Raw genomic sequence first — 22,443 nt, 5'->3', positions numbered from 1 at the left:
CAAAAAAAAAGAAAGTCACATCATTTTATACCAGCTTAATTATATTTTTTTATTTTGATAATTAATCTATTTATATTTAGCAACTCTGATTTATCAGATATATTAACTAAAATTTAGCTAACATTTAGTCAATGCCAATTACCCACTGAATATGAGACAATTAATACTAAAAAGCATTAATTAACTAATATGTATAAAATGGAGAAGGATCTGTTTATAATTTTTTTTTATAAATTTTTGCAAATTACACTATCTACTCCCGAAAGTACATAGTATAACCGAGTGTACTTCCGAGAATACATAGTATAATTTATAAGAGTTTGTTAACAAAAAGTTTGTAAATATAATTATTCTCATATAAAATATACGATTTCTTTTTTTCTGAGTCAGTGTAAATAAGTTATCTAAAAATAATGTCATTTTGGGTGAGAATTAAGGTATTTTTGTAATTATAATTTATTTCATGATTGTAATAGTCTCTTTTAATATAATTTTTTAATCTTTCAACCCAAAATGACTTTATTTTGATAAAAAAAAAATTATCTACATTCAAAGTTCAAAGATTAAAATCATAAAATATAATAACAAAAAAGCTATCGAGGTAGAGTTGTGAAGCACAAGCGCAATCGAGCTTATGTATAGTAATCATGATCTTTGAATAATTTCATTTTTTTTGTACTGGAAAAATAAGTATCAGTAAAAAGTTACCTTCAAAAAATTAAGGGAAAAATATTTGTCATTTTAAATGACACAATTTGTGTCATTTTACTCTCATAAAGAGATAAAATTTACACCTTTATTTTTTTTGGTCCACTCTCTTTTCTCATTTATATATCCATTTCTCTCACTTAAAATGACACAATTTTACATCTTTTAAAATGATATACATTTTTTCCAAAAACTAATTATACGATTTTTTCTCAAACCAGAATAAGTAAAATAAAAATATGCAATGGATATATATATAATGAAATTCAAAACAGTGCAAAAGCATAATTAAGCTCACTGTTTTATTTATACTATTATATAATGGCTTTTTGACCCTTTTGCCCCTCATTAATTAATAACCAATTTGCCCATGATCCATAACTATCCACCAATCTGTCCCTGTTTAATCGACTACATTGAAGGTTTAGTCGACTAAATAATCAAAATTCAGAAATTGCTTTGACACGAAATGTAGTCGATTAAAACTCCCTCTTGATCGATTAAATTTCGGGACTTTTAATCGACTACATTGCAACATTTAGTCGATTAAATGCAGAAACCTTACATTTTGCAAGTTCTCGGTCTCATTTCAAATATTAACGTTATGTAAACCAATATGTATGTTTTTTGTCATGTGTAATCCTTGCAATCACAATCTATTTCATCCCACCATCCCTAAAGCCTTAATATTGTGAAATTATTGTCATTGCGCAACTCCAAACCCCCAAAATCCGAACGCAAATCCCCAATTTCAGAACCCTACTCCCAAATTCGTGTGAAAGATGAGCACAAGTCCAAACATGTATGTAACACTGATTTACTATTATGGAAAGCATTATGAAGGCTCCAATGGTGTTCAATTTGAAGGAAAAACGAAGATGTTGAAAATCAAACGGGGCACTACATACAATGAGCTAAAAGGGAGAATTCACCAAAAATTGGGTCTGCAAGGCAGCCAATGCGTTCAACGGATGATTGTCAGGGTAGAGTCTACAGTCGGTAAGGATGCTATATACTACATTGGTAACGATATATGTGATTATGAAGATGTGGAATGTGTCATTGATGCAATTGTTGACCGAAAATTTCAAAATTTTATTGAGATATATGTTGAAGTAGATTGTGGTCAATCTTCATCTGCACCTATGCATAAAAGAAGTCAGAGTCAAGAAGACAGAGTCGTCGGTTTATCTGCACCTATCTTAAGTCAGATAACACTGAGGGAAATAGACGAGGATGAGCATGAGGAGGATATGGACAGTGATGAGGACGGTGAACCTGAGAGTTTTATTTCGCTAGGTGACATGTCAGATACTGGTGTAGAGGGTGATTTCGATGCTGACACAAGCTCAGGAAACCTGAGTTCCCAAGTTACGCGACCACTTCGTGTTGACCCTGTTAGCAGTGGTAAGATTATGAATTAAAGATTTAATTTAACATTTCTTCTTTGTGTTATCATTAGTATTGATGGTGGCTTTATAAATTTTGACGTAGGTTCTGAGATCGAGCCATTTTGGAACGAAAGCCCACATTATTCCTTCATTAATTGGGCCCACCCTAATGATGAAACGGAGATGTTGTTTGGTGACGATGACTTGCACGGCGGCTGGAAATTAGGGGATCCATTATATTTGTATCAGGAGTTTCATAGCAAATCTGAAATGCAACATGCAGTGAAATTATATTATATGAAGGCTCACCGTACTGCCGATGTGGCAAAAAGTGATGAGCATAGATTTGTGATGAAATGTCGACACCATAATGATGGTTGTCCTTGGTATGTGAGGGCATTGTTGCCGAAGAATGGAAATACTTGGGTGGTCAGTAAGTGGGGCAAAGAACACACCTGCCTAAACCAAGGTCTTACCTGGGATCATAGACAGTTGGATTCTGATATGATATGTGCAGCCATTATGAGTATGTATTATTCGATGTATCTAATTTTCTAAGGTATTTTTATGTTTATCAGTTTGTATTTTTACAATGTTGACTTAGATTTTTTTTTTTTAATAGGTATGTTAAAAGAAGATCCATCTTTAAAGCTAGTTCTTATTCAAGAAAGGGTACAACGTTGGTATGGATACAACATAAGTTACAGGAAGGCTTGGAAGGCTAAAATGAAGGCCATTGTGAAGTTATTTGGTGACTGGGATAAATCATATACATTCTTGCCTTGTTGGCTGACATACATGACGCAGGTTAATCCGGGTTCTGTGTTCAAGATTGATACTGACCAATGTGTTGATGAACGTCGAGTTTACACCGATAAGACTGTCTTTCACAGGGTATTTTGGACCTTTCACCAGTTTATTGAGGCCTTCAAATATTGTAAACCCATAATCCAAATTGATGACACGCATTTATACGGTAAATACAAAGGAACCCTTTTGATTGCTACGTCACAAGATGAAGACGGATACATTCTGCCTATTGTTTTTGCTATTGTTCCTCCGGGTGAGAGATTGGATGATTGGTCGTGGTTTCTTAGCCTCATGTGTTTTCATGTCACGCATAGGCATGGCATTTGTCTAATATCTGATCGTCATCCCAGCATCATAAGGGCTGTAAGAGATCATGCCGGTTGGCAGCCACCATTTGCGTATCACGTGTTTTGTCTACGTCACATCGGAAGCAATTTTAACACTAAGTTTAGGGATGTAGAATTGAAGAAAACACTGATGAAACTAGGTACACAATTTCTTGGCTATGTACTTGTTGTATGTTATGCAAATTGGTATCTAACTTATGCAATATTCCTATTTTCAGGGTACCTGAGTTCGAATATTCATTTTGACATCAGATTTAAGGATTTTGTCGATAGTAACCCACAAGTGGAATCATGGATAGACCAGATTCCCAAAGAGAGATGGTGCAGGTCTTACAATGAGGAGGGCCGGAGGTTTGGTCACATGACCACTAACCTATCCGAGTGTGTCAATAAGGTCCTGAGGGGTGCACGGAATTTCCCTATAACAACATTGGTGAAGATGACCCAAAGTAGACTTGTTGAGTATTTCGTCAAGAGATGTGAAAAGATCCAAAAAGCATTGGCAAAAGGTTGGAGAATTGCAAAAAAGGTTGAGGAGATCATGCAAAAAAATGATCAGTTAACAGTGAGTCTCCGTGTGCGGGTATTTGATAGGGACCTGCAGCTATTTGAAGTTGAAGATGCCTACAATCAATCAACTCATGATGCCGGTGACATAATGAGGGTGGACTTGCTCAATCGCAAATGTCAATGTGGACGGTTCACAGCTAGAAGATTTCCTTGCAGTCACGTCTTAGCGGTGTGCAAGGTTGAAAAGTTGAATCACTATGATTATGTTGATCATGTGTTCTCAATTGCACAAATTGACAAGGTATATGCTGCACATTGGTATCCAATGGGCAATGAGTTGTTGATTCCAGAAATTGATGGCCCAACCATCATCCTAAATACATCTTTGGTACGTGCACAAGGAAGACCAAAGTCTTCAAGGATACATAATGAGATGGATTGGGTTGAGTCTTAACCCACAAGTAGTCAGAGTAGATGTAGCCTGTGCAAACAAATTGGTCACAACAAATGTACATGTCCTATGAGGATTAGACAGACTTGAAATGCGGAGGAAGCAGGGGAGGGGCTTAATTTGTTTATGGTTTAACTTTCATGTATTTGATGTAATGATGTTACTGAACTCCACTGTGAACCATTTTGTTGTTTTAATTTGCATTTGAATGTAATGATCATTCTATGTTTGGATCCAAGTTCTAAAACCTAAACCCATAATTCACAAACGTCGGTAATGGAACTTTTGTACTGAAATGATACGAAGGGACCAAATAATAACAACCATGTATCTACTTCGTCCAAAACAACTGAGAATAATAAGTTATAGGTGTTTAAAATGCTTAAGTCATGAAATGGTACGCTTACACCAACGTTTTGAAACAATACATAAATCATTTAGGAATTTAACGTGCATGTTTAATTTTTGTGTCACAAAGTATATTCCCCAAGTCAAAATACATTAGCTAATTAGTGTTGAGTCTCAAACATGTGAAAAAAAACGTGAAAAACAGATTTGGAGGTCAAAAGCAATGATTTAGTCGATTAACCTGTAATGGTTTAGTCGATTAAAAATTGTAGTCGATTAAACCAGTACAGGTTAATAGACTACATCATTGCTTTTGACCTCTAAATCTGTTTTTCTCGTTTTTTTTCACAATCTTGACGCTCTACACTGATGAACTAAGGTAGTGTGACTTAGGGAACATAATTTCTGAAGCAAAAAAGAAAAGTGGACATTAAAATCCTAAAACGACGGTGTATGCTATCAAAAGGTTTGTTTAGGGTTACTAACTCATGATTTAGCCATTTTAAACACCTATTCTTCAGTGCTGTGAGTTGTTATGTATGATTGTAACCTGTTCAATCTTAATTTGGGCCGTGATGATAATTTTAGTATTAAAGATCCATTCATAACATGAAAAAAATATGAAAAAGACATGAAAAAAATTCTTCATTCATTTCAAAAGTTGCATTCATTACAAAACATAACTCTATAAACATCACAGTCACTTGATTACATCAAAAACTTAAAGGAAATTCATGAAAAAAACCATAACCACAAGAATTAAAAACTAAACCCTAAATCTAAGCTCATCCCCGTCTGACTCCGTCTGTGAGTCCTCCTCATCTGACACATGGTCCCCATCCTTGCTGCCTCCGCTACCTCCTCACCTTGTGCAAGCTCCAGACGAGTAAGCCTATCTTCCACACCCTTGAACTTCCCTGTATGTGTCTAAACCTTTCATTCCCTTTTTCTATGTGACTCTTTCTCCATTTTTTATGTTTCAGCGCCATCTTTCCTATCTTCTTCAGTGTGGTATTTATGCCCTTCATGACATCACACAAAGAAAATCCACCTTCAGGTTCAGCTATCTCCTCAACCTCAACCTCACCATGTGTGGATCTGGGGCAACATAAGGAACCTTAACCTCCACCGTACCAGAGAATTGCCACACACCTGCCCTGTTCTTTGCGATCTTGCACTGCTCCAGTAGACGCTTTCCAAACTTGCAATTATAGCATGTGGTCTTCTTCAACTGCTCAGTGTCCATAGGAACACCGAAGTGAACCAATATCCTCTGTACCAGACAGACGAATGGAAGATGACCCTTATGTTTGACCTTATACATCATCCAACAGATATAGTGCCTCCAGTTCACCATAACACCATGTCGAATAGCCCACATGATAGGAATGTCATGTTCCAGCACCCTGGAATGATTGAAAGCTCGCGGAAACAGTATGTGGGTGATGACATAGTGTAATATACGGGCCTCTACACTAAGCAACCCCACCGTGTAGTGTATGTTCCGCCTACGTGCGATATCAGGCCTCCTGGCCTCCTCCACAGCATCACCTCGAGCATATCCAGGAAGTGATACACCGCTATCAGCGTCATACTCCACAATATGCGAAGAGTCAAAATCATAGCCCAGTAACTCCAACCATACCGGAGCCGTCATGATGATGTCCACACCGCAGACCTCGACCTCAACTCACCCTGTACGTAGCTGAGGTTATGGTAGAAGGCTCGCACCATCATCTCTGAATACGGACACAGCGTCTCAGCCAACACCCTCAGATGTGCCGCCTCCAACACCTCCACAATCTGAAATCCCTCCGTCGTAAAAAATGTTGTATCCAATGATTTTGGAGGACATAAGGGCCGATTCAAATGGTCACGTACAAATGCAGCGTGAACTGAGGGGTCATCCTCAAATAGGTATCCAAATGGGAGGTCGACAGTATCAGGCTCTTCGTCTTGTGGCCTTGACGAAGAAGGTCGGTCTTGTCGAAGCTTCGTGCGTCTCTCATGTTCGTCATTGCTTGGTCTTCTGCGGCCCGCCATTTTTACGAAATACCTACAATGAACATTTAAAGTGAGATTTACATAAGATACAAAAAGCATGCACAACTAATTTATTTTATAAGTACCATTTCTTTGATGTTTCTGTATTCAACTACAGCCACAGACAAGTATACTTTTTAATTTTCCATTGGTGTTGTCGTGACCATTATAGACAAGTTGGTAATTTTCTCAAAATCATGCATGACAATAACATAATAACTTGATGTAGATAACAAAAAGCTTTCCCATTGCAGTATACTGACCAGCATTCTACCATAAATCAGAGACAAAACACCCAATTGTATGACTAACATGTGTACAGAAAAAAAAAAATACAAAACGTAAAACATAATGCTTACCTATTCACGAATTAGAGCGTTTTTTAGGTGCAATCCACACGCCTCGCGCAGGTTTCGGTTGTTCTTATGGAGGAGATCGATTTGGGGTTTGGGAGAAGGGTGTTAATCGACTAGGGTTTGAATAAACCCCCCTCTGCCAAATGGGGGGTTTTTAAAAAACATTTATGCCGACATTTAGTCGACTACATAATTATTGTAGTCGATTAAAAGTCTTGAAATTTAATCGATCAAGAGGGATTTTTAATCGACTACATTTCGTGTCAAAGCAATTTCTGAATTTTGATTATTTAGTCGACTAAACCTTCAACGTAGTCGATTAGACAGGGGCATGTTGGTGGATAGTTATGGATCAAGGGCAAATTGGTTATTAATTAATTAATGAGGGACAAAAGAGTCAAAAACCATTATATAATCCTTACCTTGATGTCAATTTTTTTATTTTCCAAAATTATCACTAAAGACCTAAAAGAAAATGAATTAAAATTAAAATATTTGTGATCATTTAAAAATTCAAAGATGGATATCGAAACAAATAAAGTCATTTAAATATTTATATGTTAGGATTTTTAACATCACAGATTTAGAAATTCAAAATGTGTTTGAAGCATTAAAATAAGCTTAATTACAAACTAAAATGTTAAATATTTTTAGGTTTTTTTTTTTGGATACATATAATTTTTAGGATCATATAACATCAAGTGTTTGAATTTTTTCAATTAAACATCTTTTTAATAAATTTTGTTAAAAAATATTAAACACGGTATAAAAGATGAGGGTAGAATTCATTTACAATTTTTCTTTTACAAATTACACTAAATATAACTGATCATATATTTTTAATTAAAATATAACCGATAGGCTATAACTAGCTTGTAAACAAAAAATTTGTAAATATCACCTCTCTTAAAAACGTTCATGAAACTTCCCATATAGGGGCATAATGATAAAACACAACCGTGGATTTCATTGTCCCATCTCAAGAGCCCCAAACTTGATGTTCGGAACTTGACCAATCCAAGAGACGAATATATACTGATTCATTTCCTGAATCGCATACGAAAACTACTCCCCTATCCCTTTTCCCTTTTCCCCTTTCCTCCTCCATTTCTTTGTTAGCGCAACCCTAACCAAACCCTATTTTTTTCATTTTGGGAAAATCGGATTGAATTGGAATTTTGGGGAAGAACAGAGAACAAGAAAGAAAGGAGAAAGAAGATAATAGAAGAAGAAAGAAAGAAGACGACGCACTATTGAACGATGTCTGCTGCGGTGTGCAGAAGCAAGAGACCTTTCTGCGAAGACCTTCCTCCTTCACCACCTGTATCCAAGAGGCTGCGTTGTTCCTCCTCCCCAATTCGCATTTTGCTTCCCACCCTCATCGATCATCTTCGCCCTCTCTTTCCTCATATGGAAGACGAGGTTCTTAATTTTTCTCTGTTTCATTCTTTAATTGAAGGAAATACGTAGTTAATTGTTGATGCTTTTCCTTTTCAGATCCTTGAGAAAGCACTCCAAGAATGTGGCAATGATCTAGATGCTGCCATCAAGAGCCTGCACGGGCTTTGCCTTGGATCTGCAGATGAAAATTCTGGAACTGCTCAACAACCACAGGCTAACGTCGAGACAGGTACAATTTTATGGTGAATAAATATCACATCACATGTTTTCAAAGATGAATCGGATGTTTTTTGTGCTTTCTTATTATCAGCTGCAATTTCTTGAATATTGTTTTGGGTCTTTGTTAATGAGAAATTGACAGATTTTTTAGAAAAACTTGCTGGTACGTTGGAAGATAATAATAATAGGGATGATGCTTCTGCTTCTGGGAACAAGCCGGCTTCCAACAATCTTCCTGCAGATGGAGCAGAATGGATTGAATTGTTCGTTAGAGAAATGACGTGTGCTACTAGTGTTGATGATGCCAGAGCCCGTGCTGCTAGACTGCTGGAGGTTCTAGAGAAATCAATCAGTGCACATGCAAGTTCTGAGGCAGCATCAGCTCTTCAAAGGGTATATATGTTCATACTGTAATTGCTTTGCTTATCATATATCTGTGCACCCCATTAGAATTTGGGAAAGAAATTATGGAGTAGAATAGTTTGTTGTGGACACAACCATGTTAGCAGATATCCTCTTTTAAGGTTTGTGTTAAATCATCTTGCCTCTGATGTCTTGGCATATTGCTTGTAGCTAAGTAAATGTCATTTGTGAGGGGCAACATAAATGCATGATATATGCTATGGGCAAAGGGGATTATTGAAGTAGCAGCTGGATGAAATTAATAACTGAAATGTTGAGCTTGAGTAATAGTTTCATCAGAGGTTTTTATTTTCAGGAAAATTTGATCCTCAAGGAGCAAATTGAAGCCTTGACTAAGGAGAAAAATTGTTTTAAAAGCGCTTTTAGGATCCAGCTTGAACGTCTTTCTGATTATGAGGACAAAAACCAAGAGGTGCAGCAGTTGAAGCAGTTGGTGTCTCAATACCAGGAGCAGATCAGAACACTTGAGGTTAGATCAGCTTTATTCCTGTTCTGTTCTCACAGTTCACCCTTTGACCCAAACATTTCAATAATTCTTATCATTTGGTTTTAAAATTTTGGAAACTTAACTAATATCTGCATACATTTTAAATACCATTTTCTTGTAAAATGGAAGAAAAAAGGATGAATTGATGTGAACGCTTAAATTGTAGAAAATAGAAATGACTTAGTGATGACCATCATGGAGATTATTGCTCAATTCCTGGAACATAATTTTACTATGAGACTGATACATGGAAATGCTTCCAAGTGCCTTGTACTAGCTACCATGTAGTCTTCCTCATGGGATTGAGGCTTGGTAGTTAATCCACTATCTACAATAAATCACGGCACGGGTCTTTCAAGTGAGTGTGGGAACGTATCAAATCCCAATTTCCTCCCTTCTGCCCAACTGTTCTGTTGAAAAGAGGGCGGGGGCAAAAGTTGGATTTTACTGCATCTTAACGTAAGATAATAATTTATACTGAAATTGCTCCATTGTTTCAGACAAAGGGATGAGTAAGGAAATCTGGTGGATAAAAATATAAGATTAACAATCTTCTCAAAAATATTATTTTGAATTTAAAAACCTTTTTATGGATGCTGATTATTTTATGACTTTGTTGACAGGTGAATAACTATGCTTTGCGAATGCATTTGAATCAGGCTCAACAGTATAATCCATTTCCTGGGCGTTTCCCTCCTGATGCCTTCTAATGCAATCGATCTGTAGAATCTCATAATAGATGCATTAAAACAGCTACATCTGTTTAATTAATTATGTTTGATGCTTTTTATCTCAAAAAAAAGTGTGTTGTTATTTGTTACAGTTTGTGTAGTTCCTGTATGTCAAGGAATGGTAGCTGTTCCTAGTTCACAGGAGTGATTCTATCTTGTCAACCTGGAATAGAATTTGACATTATAAGTAAGATTATTCTTCCCGGTAATTCAATTATTTATTCCCCATGAGATGGTTTTTTTGGCAGTAAGTGTACTGTAATTACTGAAATTGTTCAACATGAGTTTGGTATCATCACAATAGATTACTACCAAATGCCAGGTATGTTTTGTTGCTCGAGTCTTCAACTTTTTTCATTACGACTATCTGTCACACAAAAGCTATTTTTGATTTCTGTTGTAGATTTCCTCTGGAAGGCGTTTGGTTGAGGAGAAATTTTTTGAATACTAGAAAAATGTAATTAATAGGAAAATGGTTGGAAAGTGAGTTTGGTAGGAAAGTTAAAAAAAAGTTGTTTGGTTGGGCAAAATTTTACTAGAAAAATTGGATTAAATTTTGTGAGTCTTTGTTTGGTTGAAAGTAAAATAATGATGGGAAAATGGATGGAAATGACTAAACTAACCCTTGTACTTAAATGGGTGGAAATGACTAAACTAATCACAAGAGGGTAAATATGTAAGATTTTTTGTTCACCTCTTTTCATTTCCCTAGTTTTCTTGAAATAATACCTCTCAAATGGTAAACTTCAACGTAGAAACATCTCCCTTTTGCATGTAATTCACAATGGATGGGGAAAACATTTTGATGGGCAAGTTTTTGTTTTCCTTCTACCAAACATTGGCAACATGGAATGCTAATATAAGATGGATGGGGATCTAAAAATAAAATCTCAACCAAACACTACCTGGTGACAATCTCTCTATTAGGAGGCGTTTGGTTGAAGAGATATTTTTTGAATACTAGGGAAATGTAATTGATAGGGAAATGGTTGGAAAGTGAGTTTGATAGGAAAGTTTAAAAATATCTGTTTGGTTGACCAAAAAATTACTGGGAAAATTAAGTAAGATTATATGAGTTCATGTTTGGTTGAAAGTAAAATATTGATGGGAAAGTTGATATTAATGACTAAAATAACCTTTATTTTAAATTTTGCTGTTGTTACAAAACGCTTTTCGTTCTTCAACAATTTCAACATCTCCATAACACTCACCGTAGACTCTCTCTCTCATTTGAATGCTTTAATCTGGGAGGGGCAGTCCCTTTTGGAACAATGTTTGCTCTAGTTTTCTTATAGTTTGGTATATCAGTACCCCTGGTCTTTGATGGGAACTATTGGCTTCTATGCTTGCTTCTGGTTTGTACCTGAGAGGCTGTAGGAATGTGAGGACTGGAAGCAACTACTGCTAGGAGGTTTCCTTCCCCCCTCCCTGAAAACCCTTTTTGTTTATTGTTAGAATAGCAGTTGGACTGTTAATTTGTTACAATATTACATAACAAGCTTACAACAGTACAATGGAATACAGATCTTTCATCAGTTGAAGATGAACTTAAACGTGTAGAGGAAGAGAAGGTTGCTGCAGTGGAGAACCTCAATGGGAGTAGTTGTGTGTGTACTTTGCTAACGGGGTAGTTTTGTCACAAAATTACACCACTCTTTGCTATTTCGCTATGCATCTTCAAATACCACGTTAAGATTGGACATATCACACAGTAACTTTGCTTCCTTTTTGCACGCGAAAGAGATGGCTAGGCAACCTTGAAAAGTGGGTTTATTTTTGGTTCTCCTCAACCAAACGAAGCAAACACTTATTCCCACTTATGGTTTACTGGGCATCTTCACAGATCTCTTGAACCAAACACAACCTTATAGCCTTTGTCGTGAGTGCAAGCACCGCCTGTAACTACTACATACTTGAATTAGCTTATTTTATACTTTGCTTTTTAGTCAAAAAGATTTAAGTAGAAAGTTTTTTAAACTTGAAATAAGCTAATAAAAAATGCATGATAACAAACTTTTTTTTAGTACTAGCAATAAGGTTTTGTATGTTTAAAAAATTCAAAGTGTGTGTCTAGTTTAATTTTCTTTAAGTATTTTTTTCAGCTTCCAGATATAATTTCAGTACTAGTCCTTGTTTGAATTATTTTATTTTGTATTTAAAAAAAGCTTTTAACCAAAATTTTCTGAGAACGTTTTTGAAATAAATGATTTTTTTCAAAGAAAAAAATTCCCTCTAATTATACATTAAATTGGGCTTTAACGTATTTACCAAAATAAAAAAATCTTGAAGCCTATATTAAAAAAACCCACTTAAAAATAGATTTTGTATAGTAATTTGATTGAAATTGAGATTACTCTTATAATGAGTACTTTTTTGTTTTAAATATGACATTATTATGGCTAAACTAAAACGTTAGTTCTTATGTATCAAAAAAAAAAAAAAAGGTTACTTCCTGACGTTCAATGGATTGTTTCCTCTCTTTTTTTTTTTCAAAATTTATTTTTTGTCCTTGACTATTTAATTTAATTCATTTCATCCATAAATCTTGTTACTACTGTGTTACATGACACATTTTGCTAGTTATTCCACCATTATGTTCCGGTTTGTAAAATCAAACAATTAAGCAGTAAGGGTAAGATAAACGATGAGGCAACCGCAAAAAATATATATATATATATATATGGAAATCATTGTCTTATGTTGCTGAGAATACAAATCTCTCCTGCAAAAAAATAATAATTATGTATTATGGATAGTATATAGTTATAATATTAAAATTGTTTTTTTCTCTCTTTAGACATTGTTGGCTGATGTGCCGGAGAGAGAAAAAATAACTTTACCATTATAATTATGTACTATTCGTATTCGTAGTGCATAAATTTTTTTTTTTTTTTTGTATGAGATAATGATTTTCGTATATTGGTTTGCAAATAAGAAATTTTTTTTTGTAGTAAGCACACCACCTCTGTAATATGATGGGTCAATGTTTATACGGCAATAAAAACCTGGGAAGGTTTTTTTATTGAATCTATGAATACAATTGATGTTTTGAATACAAAACAGCTTTGACAAAAGGATTAGAATAGACTGTTAATCACAGAAATTAATTGACCTGAATTTAAAAACAACTAATCAAAAAACTAACTGTTAATCACAGAAATTAATTGACCTGAATTATAGTTCCAAAATTTCAATACCAAAAAATACTTGATAATCTATCCTAAAAGAAGAAATCTATATCCTAAAAGAAGCATCGATGGGTAATGATTTATCCTGGAACCATTCCTTGGTACAAATAAGGGCCTCAAGAGTAAGGGAGTCTAATGAACTCCTGTAGCTATCCATTTTTCTAATTTCTGTATCAAAAACAAAATTTGCAGAGAGAGTAGATGCTGATATAGACAAAATATCAGAAGCCATTCTAGACAATATTGGGTACTTCAATCCGTTTACTCTCCACCAGTTCAGAATATCAAATTTCTGTACAATGGGCTCTAGAGGCTCTTCTAGATACTCAGTCAATTCCGTCTTCCATTGCTGGTTACCTATTAAGTCAGATATATCAATGTCAAAATCAAAATATGCAGCTTCAATTGACCCTTCTTCAAATGACTCAGTCTTTATCATAGCCTCATTCCCTTCATCACCATTTGTCGCTGTATAAGGAAGCACTGACTTGACATAATCATCGAATAGTCCATGAAGACCATCCCCAACAATTCTTATCCATGACTCAGCCTTGTCACCAAATAAGTGAACAAAGGTGGATTCCACAAGTTTCATTTTACACCTCGGATCCATGGCTACAGCAACTGCCAACATGAACCAGCTTTCCATCCAATATTGCTCAAACTTCTCTTTCAAAGGCATAATCAAACTACTGCAGAAAGGATCCTGGCTGAAGGCTGCATGAGTCAACTCCACCAAAAGTTTTGACACTTGAGGGAAAAATAAGTTTGCAGTTGCGTATGGTTGGACAGTTAAAATGTTAGCCGCATCATACAAATACTTCAAATATACACATAAAGTTTCTACCTGCTGCCAGTCATCCATTGTCAGAGTCATTCTGTAATCAGGATCAGAGGCATCAAAACAATCAAAGACTTGCTTTAACTCACAGGCAGCAACAAGCATACGGTAGACTGTGTCCCATTTGTTTTGGTCATCAATTGAAAGCTCCACCATACTAGGGATTTGAAGTTGTTGCCTCAGCTCAAAGAACTTCTTCTCATGAGATTTCATGTACTTCACACGCTCACGAACTTTACCAATAGTTTCTCTCATTGCCCCCAAAGCATCTAATGCAAGGCGACTAAGCACACGAGCATAACAGTTTTGGCTTAATAATTGGCCACCGAGGATCGAAGGGCTCTTAAGAGAGAGGAGATCCCTCAGTTTTCTCATCAAAGCCTCATTGCCATTGGAGTAGAATTTATCGAGTGCAAGAGTAAATACCCGACCCTCCAAATGCCAGTCACTGAGGTAGGTTACTATGGTTTGATCTAAGGAACCATCAGAATCAGGAAATGGCACCATCACAACATTAAGAATGGGATGATGCAACTTCCAATCACCATCAATGAAGTGTCCCCGAAGAAAAACATAGACCGATGTCTGGTTTGAAGTCCATATGTCCAAGGTGAGGTTGACTCGCCCAGGAATCCCATCGATAAGATTCAACAACCTTTGCTTCCCTGTAAGATACATATCAACACAATCCTCTTTGATAGCATTAAAGCTCAGTGGATTGAAATTGGGTTGAAGTGCTCGCAACAAATCAATGAAACCTTGGTCTTCCACCATATGAAGTGAATAATCATGCAAAATAATCATTTTAGCAATCATATTCTTGCACTGATCAAATGAGATAGCAGAAGAGTGAGGTTTTGTTCTTGCCCGTTTCTTTGGTAGATTAGCACCAGTTTTAGGACATGCGGTTTGTCGATTATTCTGACAGAGGGAGACGTGTCTCTTGAGATGGCTGGTGCCAGATAACTTTGAATCTTTCATATAAGCAAATGATTTATTGCACTTATTACAATAAGCCCGGCCAAATCCAGGTTCATCCATTTTCACAGTGAAGTGTTCCCACACATTAGATTTCTTTCTCCCACGCTTTTTTTGTTTTGTTTCTGGTTCAGGTATACTCAACTCCATCACAGAACAACAGATATAATCCTATAAAACAAAAAAGACTCAAACAATTAGAAGAGCCTAATTAAACACTGATTCAACCTGAACATACATTACCAATATATTAATTTTAAGAACAAATTCAAGAACTCATCAGTCTTCTTGATTCTTGACTCAGCCTGCAGTAACAGTAGCATTGCATTTGATTATTTTGAACAATAACAAAAATAGAAAACATTGAGAAATAAACATGTGTACGTGTGTAAATACATATATAAAGAAACGTCGGGTAAAGCAAGAACGAGGGCAGCGCTGGAATAGAGAGATGATACGTAAAGGGGAGTCTCAGCTGGTGGCGGCGGCGGAGACGGTGGTGACAGCGGCGGTAGATGCTCTGACTTAAACTTTGGAAGTTTTTTTTTTGTAAATAAACGTTGGAAGTTTAGTGATATATATATTGGTATCTAATGACAATTTTAATGACAACGGCGCTAATTCTGTAACAAGTCCCGCTGAAGAAAACCAAAATCTAAATTTAAAATTTCAAATTTCATAAATAATTTAATGGTATCTAATGACAATTTTAATGCCTGCTTTTAAAAAGTAACAAAATCAAAATTTGTTTATCATAATTATTTTGAAAAATAACCATTAAAAACTTTCCGTGATAATATTTTGATTTATCAATTATTGTTATCGTGATTGTGATATATTATTAAAACTATTTGATATTTTTATATAATTATGTCTATGAGGATGTTTTGGTGATTAATATTAGGAATTAATTAGATGTATAAATAAAGGCTTTTATTCTAAAAGATTTGAAGAGGGAATTGATTCAATATTGACCTTTATTTATATATTCTAAATAAGGGAAAATAAAAGTAATAAAAAAAATTGAAATTAATCAAGTATCTTAAATATAAAATTTGATATTTAAACTAATTCAAATCGAGAAATGTTATACTTATTTTTTTTTTACAATCAAATCTTAATCGTTGATTTCCGTCAATCGAATATTATAATTTATTGAAAATAAATAAATAATTAATAAGTGTGGCCTAATATATTATAATTGTTAGACTAACAGGAATTAATGATTAAAATTTGATAGTAAGAGATAATGAAGAAAAAAAAAGATAATAAATATAATCTCTCCCATTCAAATCTTGATTTTTAATCACGAATTCTAAGCATGATGATCGATTTTTACATTAAATCAAATAAAAAGTCGATTTGAAACGCAACTAATTATAGTTAAGTTTTTTTCAGTGACATGATAATATACAATTAATATGAAATTAATCTCTTAAAATAATAATAATTGCGTTCCGGTGCATTATTTTGTTAATATAGATTAGTTTTTGTTTCGTAAGAGCTGATTATTTTTAATTATCTAAAAACATCTCTATCAATCAATATTATTATACAGTTAATTATTCTAATTTGGTCACATTTTAATTGTTCAGGAAATGTATATATATATTTTTTGGTAATCAGAAAATATTGATTTAACCATCAAGTGTCACGGGTTGTTTCAATTTTATCAACAATTTCAAATTCGAATCCTAGATATATAGTTGAGTTAAAAATTTAATAAGAAGATTTTTATCGATTGTGTGATTATATCCACTTCATTTGTCGCTCATGGGATCATATCCACCTCAATGAGATTGGTCGTTTAATTGATAAACTGGAGGTGAATAAGGGAATTGATTTGAAGAGGGAATTGATTCAATATTGACCTTTATTTATATATTCTAAATAAGGGAAAATAAAAGTAATAAAACAAATTGAAATTAATCAGGTATCTTAAATATAAAATTTGATATTTAAAGTAATTCAAATCGTGAAATGTTATACTTATTTTTTTTTAGTATCAAATCTTAATAGTTGATTTCTGTCAATTGAATGTTATAGTTTATTGAAAATTAATAATTAATTAATAAGTGTGGCCTGATATATTATAATTGTTATATTAACAGAAAATAATGGTTAAAATTTGATAGTAAGAGATAATAAGAAAAAAAAAGATAATAAATATAAGAGTAAATACTATTTTTGGTCCCTTACAAAAAACACGGTCCCCTCTTTAGTCCCTTACAAAAATAAATTAGTTAGTTAGTCCCTAACAAATTCAAAGTGGACCCATTTAGTTAAAATCGTGGTCTCTCACAAATTCAAAAAAGACCCATATTAGTCCCTCAAAAGGACTAAAATGGGTCCACTTTGAATTTGTTAGGGACTAACTGACTAATTTATTTTTATAAGGGACTAAATTGGAACCGTGTTTTTTTGTTAGGGACCAAAAAAGTTATTTACTCTAAATATAATCTCTCCCGTTCAAATCTTGATTTTTAATCACGAATTCTAAGCATGATGATCGATTTTTACATCAAATCAAATAAAAAGTCGATTCGAAACGCAACTAATTATAGTTAAGTTTTTTTCAGTGACATGATAATATACAATTAATATGAAATTAATCTCTTAAAATAATAATAATTGCGTTCAGGTGCATTATTTTGTTACTATAGATTAGGTTTTGTTTCGTAAGAGCTGATTATTTTTAATTATCTAAAAACATCTCTATCAATCAATATTATTATACAGTTAATTATTCTAATTTGGTCACATTTTAATTGTTCAGGAAATGTATATATATATATTTTTTGGTAATCAGGAAATATTGATATAACCATCAAGTGCCACGGGTTGTTTCAATTTTATCAACAATTTCAAATTCGAATCCCAGATATATAGTTGAGTTAAAAATTTAATAAGAAGATTTTTATTGATTATGTGATTATATCCACTTCATTTGTCGCTCATGTGATCATATCCACCTCAATGAGATTGGTCATTTAATTGATAAACTGGAGGTGAAATTTAAAAAATAAAAAAGTTGTTGATGTCATTTATCAAAAGCAAATAAAAACAAAACCCCAAACAGTAAATCAACCAACATTATCACTATTTTCAAATTAGTAACTCCACGAATAACCGTAAATAACTCTTTAAATAATTAAATAAAGTTTAAGAATTAAGCACTATAACATGTATTTTCTTTTCTTATAAAGACAAAAAAAATAATTATTCACCAAAAAAAAAGACAACAAAAATTGCAGATTAACAAGCCTGTCAATATGCTAATTAACTATAAAACTAATCTTTTAAGGGGAGAAAAATATCTAATGTTACTTTAAACAAAATTATCTAATATTTATCAAAACGACGTCGTTTTGAGGTTAAAAAATTAGAATGATAAAGATTATTATAACCCTGAAATAAATTAAAATTATAAATACACAATAATTTTTATCCCAAAATAACATCATTTTAATGAATATTAAACAAAATTATCTAAAGTAACTTAAAAAAAACGAAGCTATATTTTATTATAAGCCGACAAAAAATAAGTTATGTTAGCTTAGGGTGTGCATGGCAACTTCCCGGAATCAATTCTTTTTTAAATTCTGTTCCCTGGAACAAAAATGAATAGGAAACTCGTTTGGTAAAACCGATTTATTTTTTTGTTCCCGGGATGAACCGATTTAATTTTTGTGTTGAAAAACAGAAAAAGAATCAAAAAATTTCTGCCCTTTTGTTCCCGGGCACAAAATGAGAAACACTTATCTCTCTCAATCACTCTCCACCTCTACCATTATCACCACCATCATCCCGACACGACTGCCGCCACCATCGTCGCAGCCACCATCGTACCACTAGTGTCGTCGTCACCACCCCTCACCACCACAATGTCACCGCCACCATTACCACCTCCTCCACTCATCACTACCCCCATGCCACCGTCACAACCACCATATGACTGTCACCATCACCGTCACCACCGCCATCAACCACCACCATCATCATCGCAACCACTGTCGTCACCGCCACCACCGCCATCACACACCACTGCCATCACTACCACCACCACCATGACGTCACCACTATCATCACCATCACTGTCACCAACCACCACCAACATTGCCGCAACCACTACCGTCACCACCATCGTCGTCGTCACCGCCACCGTCGCCAACCACCACCACCATCATCACAGCCATTACCGTCACCAGCACCACCATCGCCACCATTACACCACCCCCGCCACTACCATCACCACGCCACTGCCACCACTACCGCCGCCACCACTGTCACCTACCACCGCCGCCGCAGCCACTGCTACAATCACCACCACGATACCTTCACAACCACCATCACCATGCCACTGCTACCATTGTTGCCGCCACCAACCACCATACCCACCACCATTGTCGCAGCCACTGCCGTCACCTCCACTACCACCATCCCCACCACTACCGCTGCCACCATTACCACCGCCATCGTGGTAGCCACTGCCATCACAACCACCACCACTATCTTCACCACATCACTGCCACTGCCACTATCGTACTGCTGCCGCCACCACCACCACAATCACACTATATGGAAAGGAAAGTGATGATCCGAATTTTTTTATATTTAATAGGAATTATTTTTTATTATATTATTTGTTGTATTATCAAACACAATTCTCATTCTCGGAATAAAAATAGAACATGTTATCAAACACTTTTTATTTTCTCACAAACTGTTCCAAGGCACAGAAATAGAAAAAAATTGTTTATTTTCAGAAACAGTGTTAGGGAATAGAATGATTGTCATGCACACCCTTAGAGAGGTTAAGTTGCTACAGAAGCAATTCTTTGTCATTTTGCTCAGCCAAACTATTGAGTCTTGAGTTTCCTATATTGCATTGCTATATTTTAATAAGTCAAGCTATTTTATGAGAAGGCTCAGGATGGTTTCGTAAAAATAAAAGTTTGTTATCAATAGCTCAACACAAAGAAATGTAGAGATAGACCGAAACTTATTTAGGAGAAAGTAGTAAAACAAGACTTAATGAAGTGAGATATAGATTGGTATACGGTGTGCCTTAGAATGGAATGGAGAAAAGCTATAAGCATGGTGGAGGGTTAGACATGTTATTATTCCTATATTCCAGATGGTCATTTTTAGTCCTTTTCCTCTTCATTTCTCCTCTTCTTCTTTCCCCCCTTCTTTTATTACTTATATATATATATATATATATATATATATATATATATATATATATATATATATAAGGTAGAATCATTTGACACCTCATATGAGAGCCATTAGATCAGAAAAGATCAATGGTGTCACATGCTTACAAATCAGAGTCGTTGATCTTTTTTTATCTAATGACTCTCAGGTGAGGTGTCAAATTTCAAAGTTGACACTAGTGTCAGGGGCGGACCCACACTATTGCAAGTGTGGGCACTTGCAGACACAAGTTTTTGGGAGAACATTTTTTTTGCTAAAAATTAAGGGTTGATTTGAATAACTCATAATGTAAAATATGCCAAGGTTAAAATTAGTGTTAAGGACACATGGAAAAGTAAGGAGTAAACATTTGGTTGTTGGCTAGTGTGCTGTAGAAAATGTCTAGCCATGCACCTTTTAGGTATAAAGTTGGCTTTGCAACCAAAAATATTGAAACTTATAAGAGTTTCTATGAATTGTTGTCCAACTCAAAATGTAAAAAAATTTGCCCTCACTTGTGATATATAATTATATTTAATATTAATATAATAATAAAAATAGGGCAAGATTATTCTGCATCGCTATACAAATAAAAATCTTAACAAATAATCATTGCTTGAAATTATGATAGCTTAGTTGACTTTTGATTATTATTATTTTTATGTTAAGTTGAAGTTTTTTTTTTGTTTTTTCTTTGTTTTTTAATGTATTTAAAAAAAATTAAAAAAAATTCAACGCCACTAAATGTGCAGACATAAATAAAATTTCCTGGGTTCGCCACTCACTAGTGTCAAAGGATCCTATCTCTCTCTCTCTCTCTCTATATATATATATATAATCTTATCTTTTTTCAACCTTTTCGTATCTTTTATTTGGGCTCATCTACCATCAACCTCAATTAATTTGGGATAAAGGTATAATTGATGTTGATGTTGACGTTGAAGCTATTTTCTGATTGATTGTGTCATTTCTTTCCATTTGGGGTTCACTTGCTAATCAATGAATCGCAACCAAAGTGACCAATAAACACTAATCATACCATGCTGCCATTTACCACCAAAAGGAAAAATAAATTTCTTCCGCTTCTTAATTTTTTAGGATTTCCGGAAAACTGAATTTTTCTAAATTTTTAATTTTCGGATATTATCGTAAACTGAATGTTTTCATCATATTTCTGAAAATCAAGATTCCCGGATAATTTTTTTTTTCTCCTCTACCAAACGCCCCCTAAAAGTTAAAATTCCCCACGAATATAGACTAGACATAGATACCTGTACGACTGTACCATAAGACGCTAATATATAAATTTGATAAATTTTAAAAAATTATAATATAAGATACGACCAACAAATAACATATGATATTTGCATAAAAATACCAATCTTAAATTAAAATTAAGATAATAATATTTTTTAGTAACTTTATTAATTATAAATATAATAAAATTATTATTTATGTAATCATTTTTGTTCTTTACTCATATTCAGTGGCATAGCCAGTGTAGCAATCCAGCCCGGGTCCAGGCCATGGTTATTTAGCCATATGTTTTGAAAATAAACCTACAAACTAGCCACGTAGAAACCATCGCTAATTTTTGAAATTTAGCTTGGGCCAAGGCCCCACTACCCCATCGTGGCTCCGACACTGCTTGTATTAGTATAAAATTTAAAAAATATAAGTTCAACAACCATTTTGAATATCATAATTTGATAGCTGAGTGGCTACATATGAAATTCGTGATTTTTTTTTTTAATATCTATACTACTTAGTCATCTAATTTTAATTTTAAAAAAACCTCATTTGCTTAATTAAATATGTAATAGCAAAAAAAAAATGGTGAACAGTGCGGCACAAAAAGTTCCAATATGTATTTAGAAGGGTGCTCGTAGCGCCAGAGACAGAGGAAGAAGAAAAAGAAAAAAAGATAACAGTGACGCCTAAAGCGCCACTTTGTCTCTAAGGTGGCGTCAAAAACTACATCATATAAATTGACAGTGATGCAAAATGTGCCA

The 22,443-nt window shown here is 34.3% G+C and overlaps 2 protein-coding genes across 3 annotated transcripts; one reads left to right on the top strand and one right to left on the bottom strand.

Moving 5' to 3' along the window:
• Positions 1-8,009: 8,009 nt before the first annotated feature.
• On the top strand, positions 8,010-10,488 carry LOC133296345 (uncharacterized). 2 transcript variants are annotated; one of them, XM_061495311.1, is made up of 5 exons: positions 8,010-8,386; positions 8,462-8,594; positions 8,736-8,977; positions 9,303-9,476; positions 10,118-10,488. In XM_061495311.1, the coding sequence occupies exons 1-5, from the start codon at positions 8,225-8,227 to the stop codon at positions 10,202-10,204; spliced, it is 798 nt and encodes a 265-aa protein (XP_061351295.1). In that variant the 5' UTR covers positions 8,010-8,224; the 3' UTR covers positions 10,205-10,488. The 2 variants fall into 2 exon arrangements, with proteins under 2 accessions (XP_061351295.1, XP_061351294.1); XM_061495310.1 differs by having other exon boundaries at positions 8,012-8,386; positions 8,727-8,977; positions 10,118-10,487.
• Positions 10,489-13,459: 2,971 nt separating this feature from the next.
• Positions 13,460-19,428, bottom strand: LOC133296336 (zinc finger BED domain-containing protein DAYSLEEPER-like). Its single transcript, XM_061495300.1, has 2 exons — positions 19,348-19,428; positions 13,460-15,403 (listed from the first exon to the last, which is right to left on the bottom strand). Exons 1-2 carry the CDS (start codon positions 19,426-19,428, stop codon positions 13,460-13,462), a joined length of 2,025 nt encoding a protein of 674 aa, XP_061351284.1.
• Between the last annotated feature and the right edge of the window lie 3,015 nt (positions 19,429-22,443).

Source organism: Gastrolobium bilobum, unplaced genomic scaffold (assembly GCF_033153095.1).
Source record: "Gastrolobium bilobum isolate Gb01-03AN ecotype WA unplaced genomic scaffold, APGP_CSIRO_Gbil_v1 utg4031, whole genome shotgun sequence".
In the NCBI taxonomy this organism is placed as follows: Eukaryota; Viridiplantae; Streptophyta; class Magnoliopsida; order Fabales; family Fabaceae; genus Gastrolobium; species Gastrolobium bilobum.
This window is presented reverse-complemented; position numbering and strand designations above follow the sequence as displayed.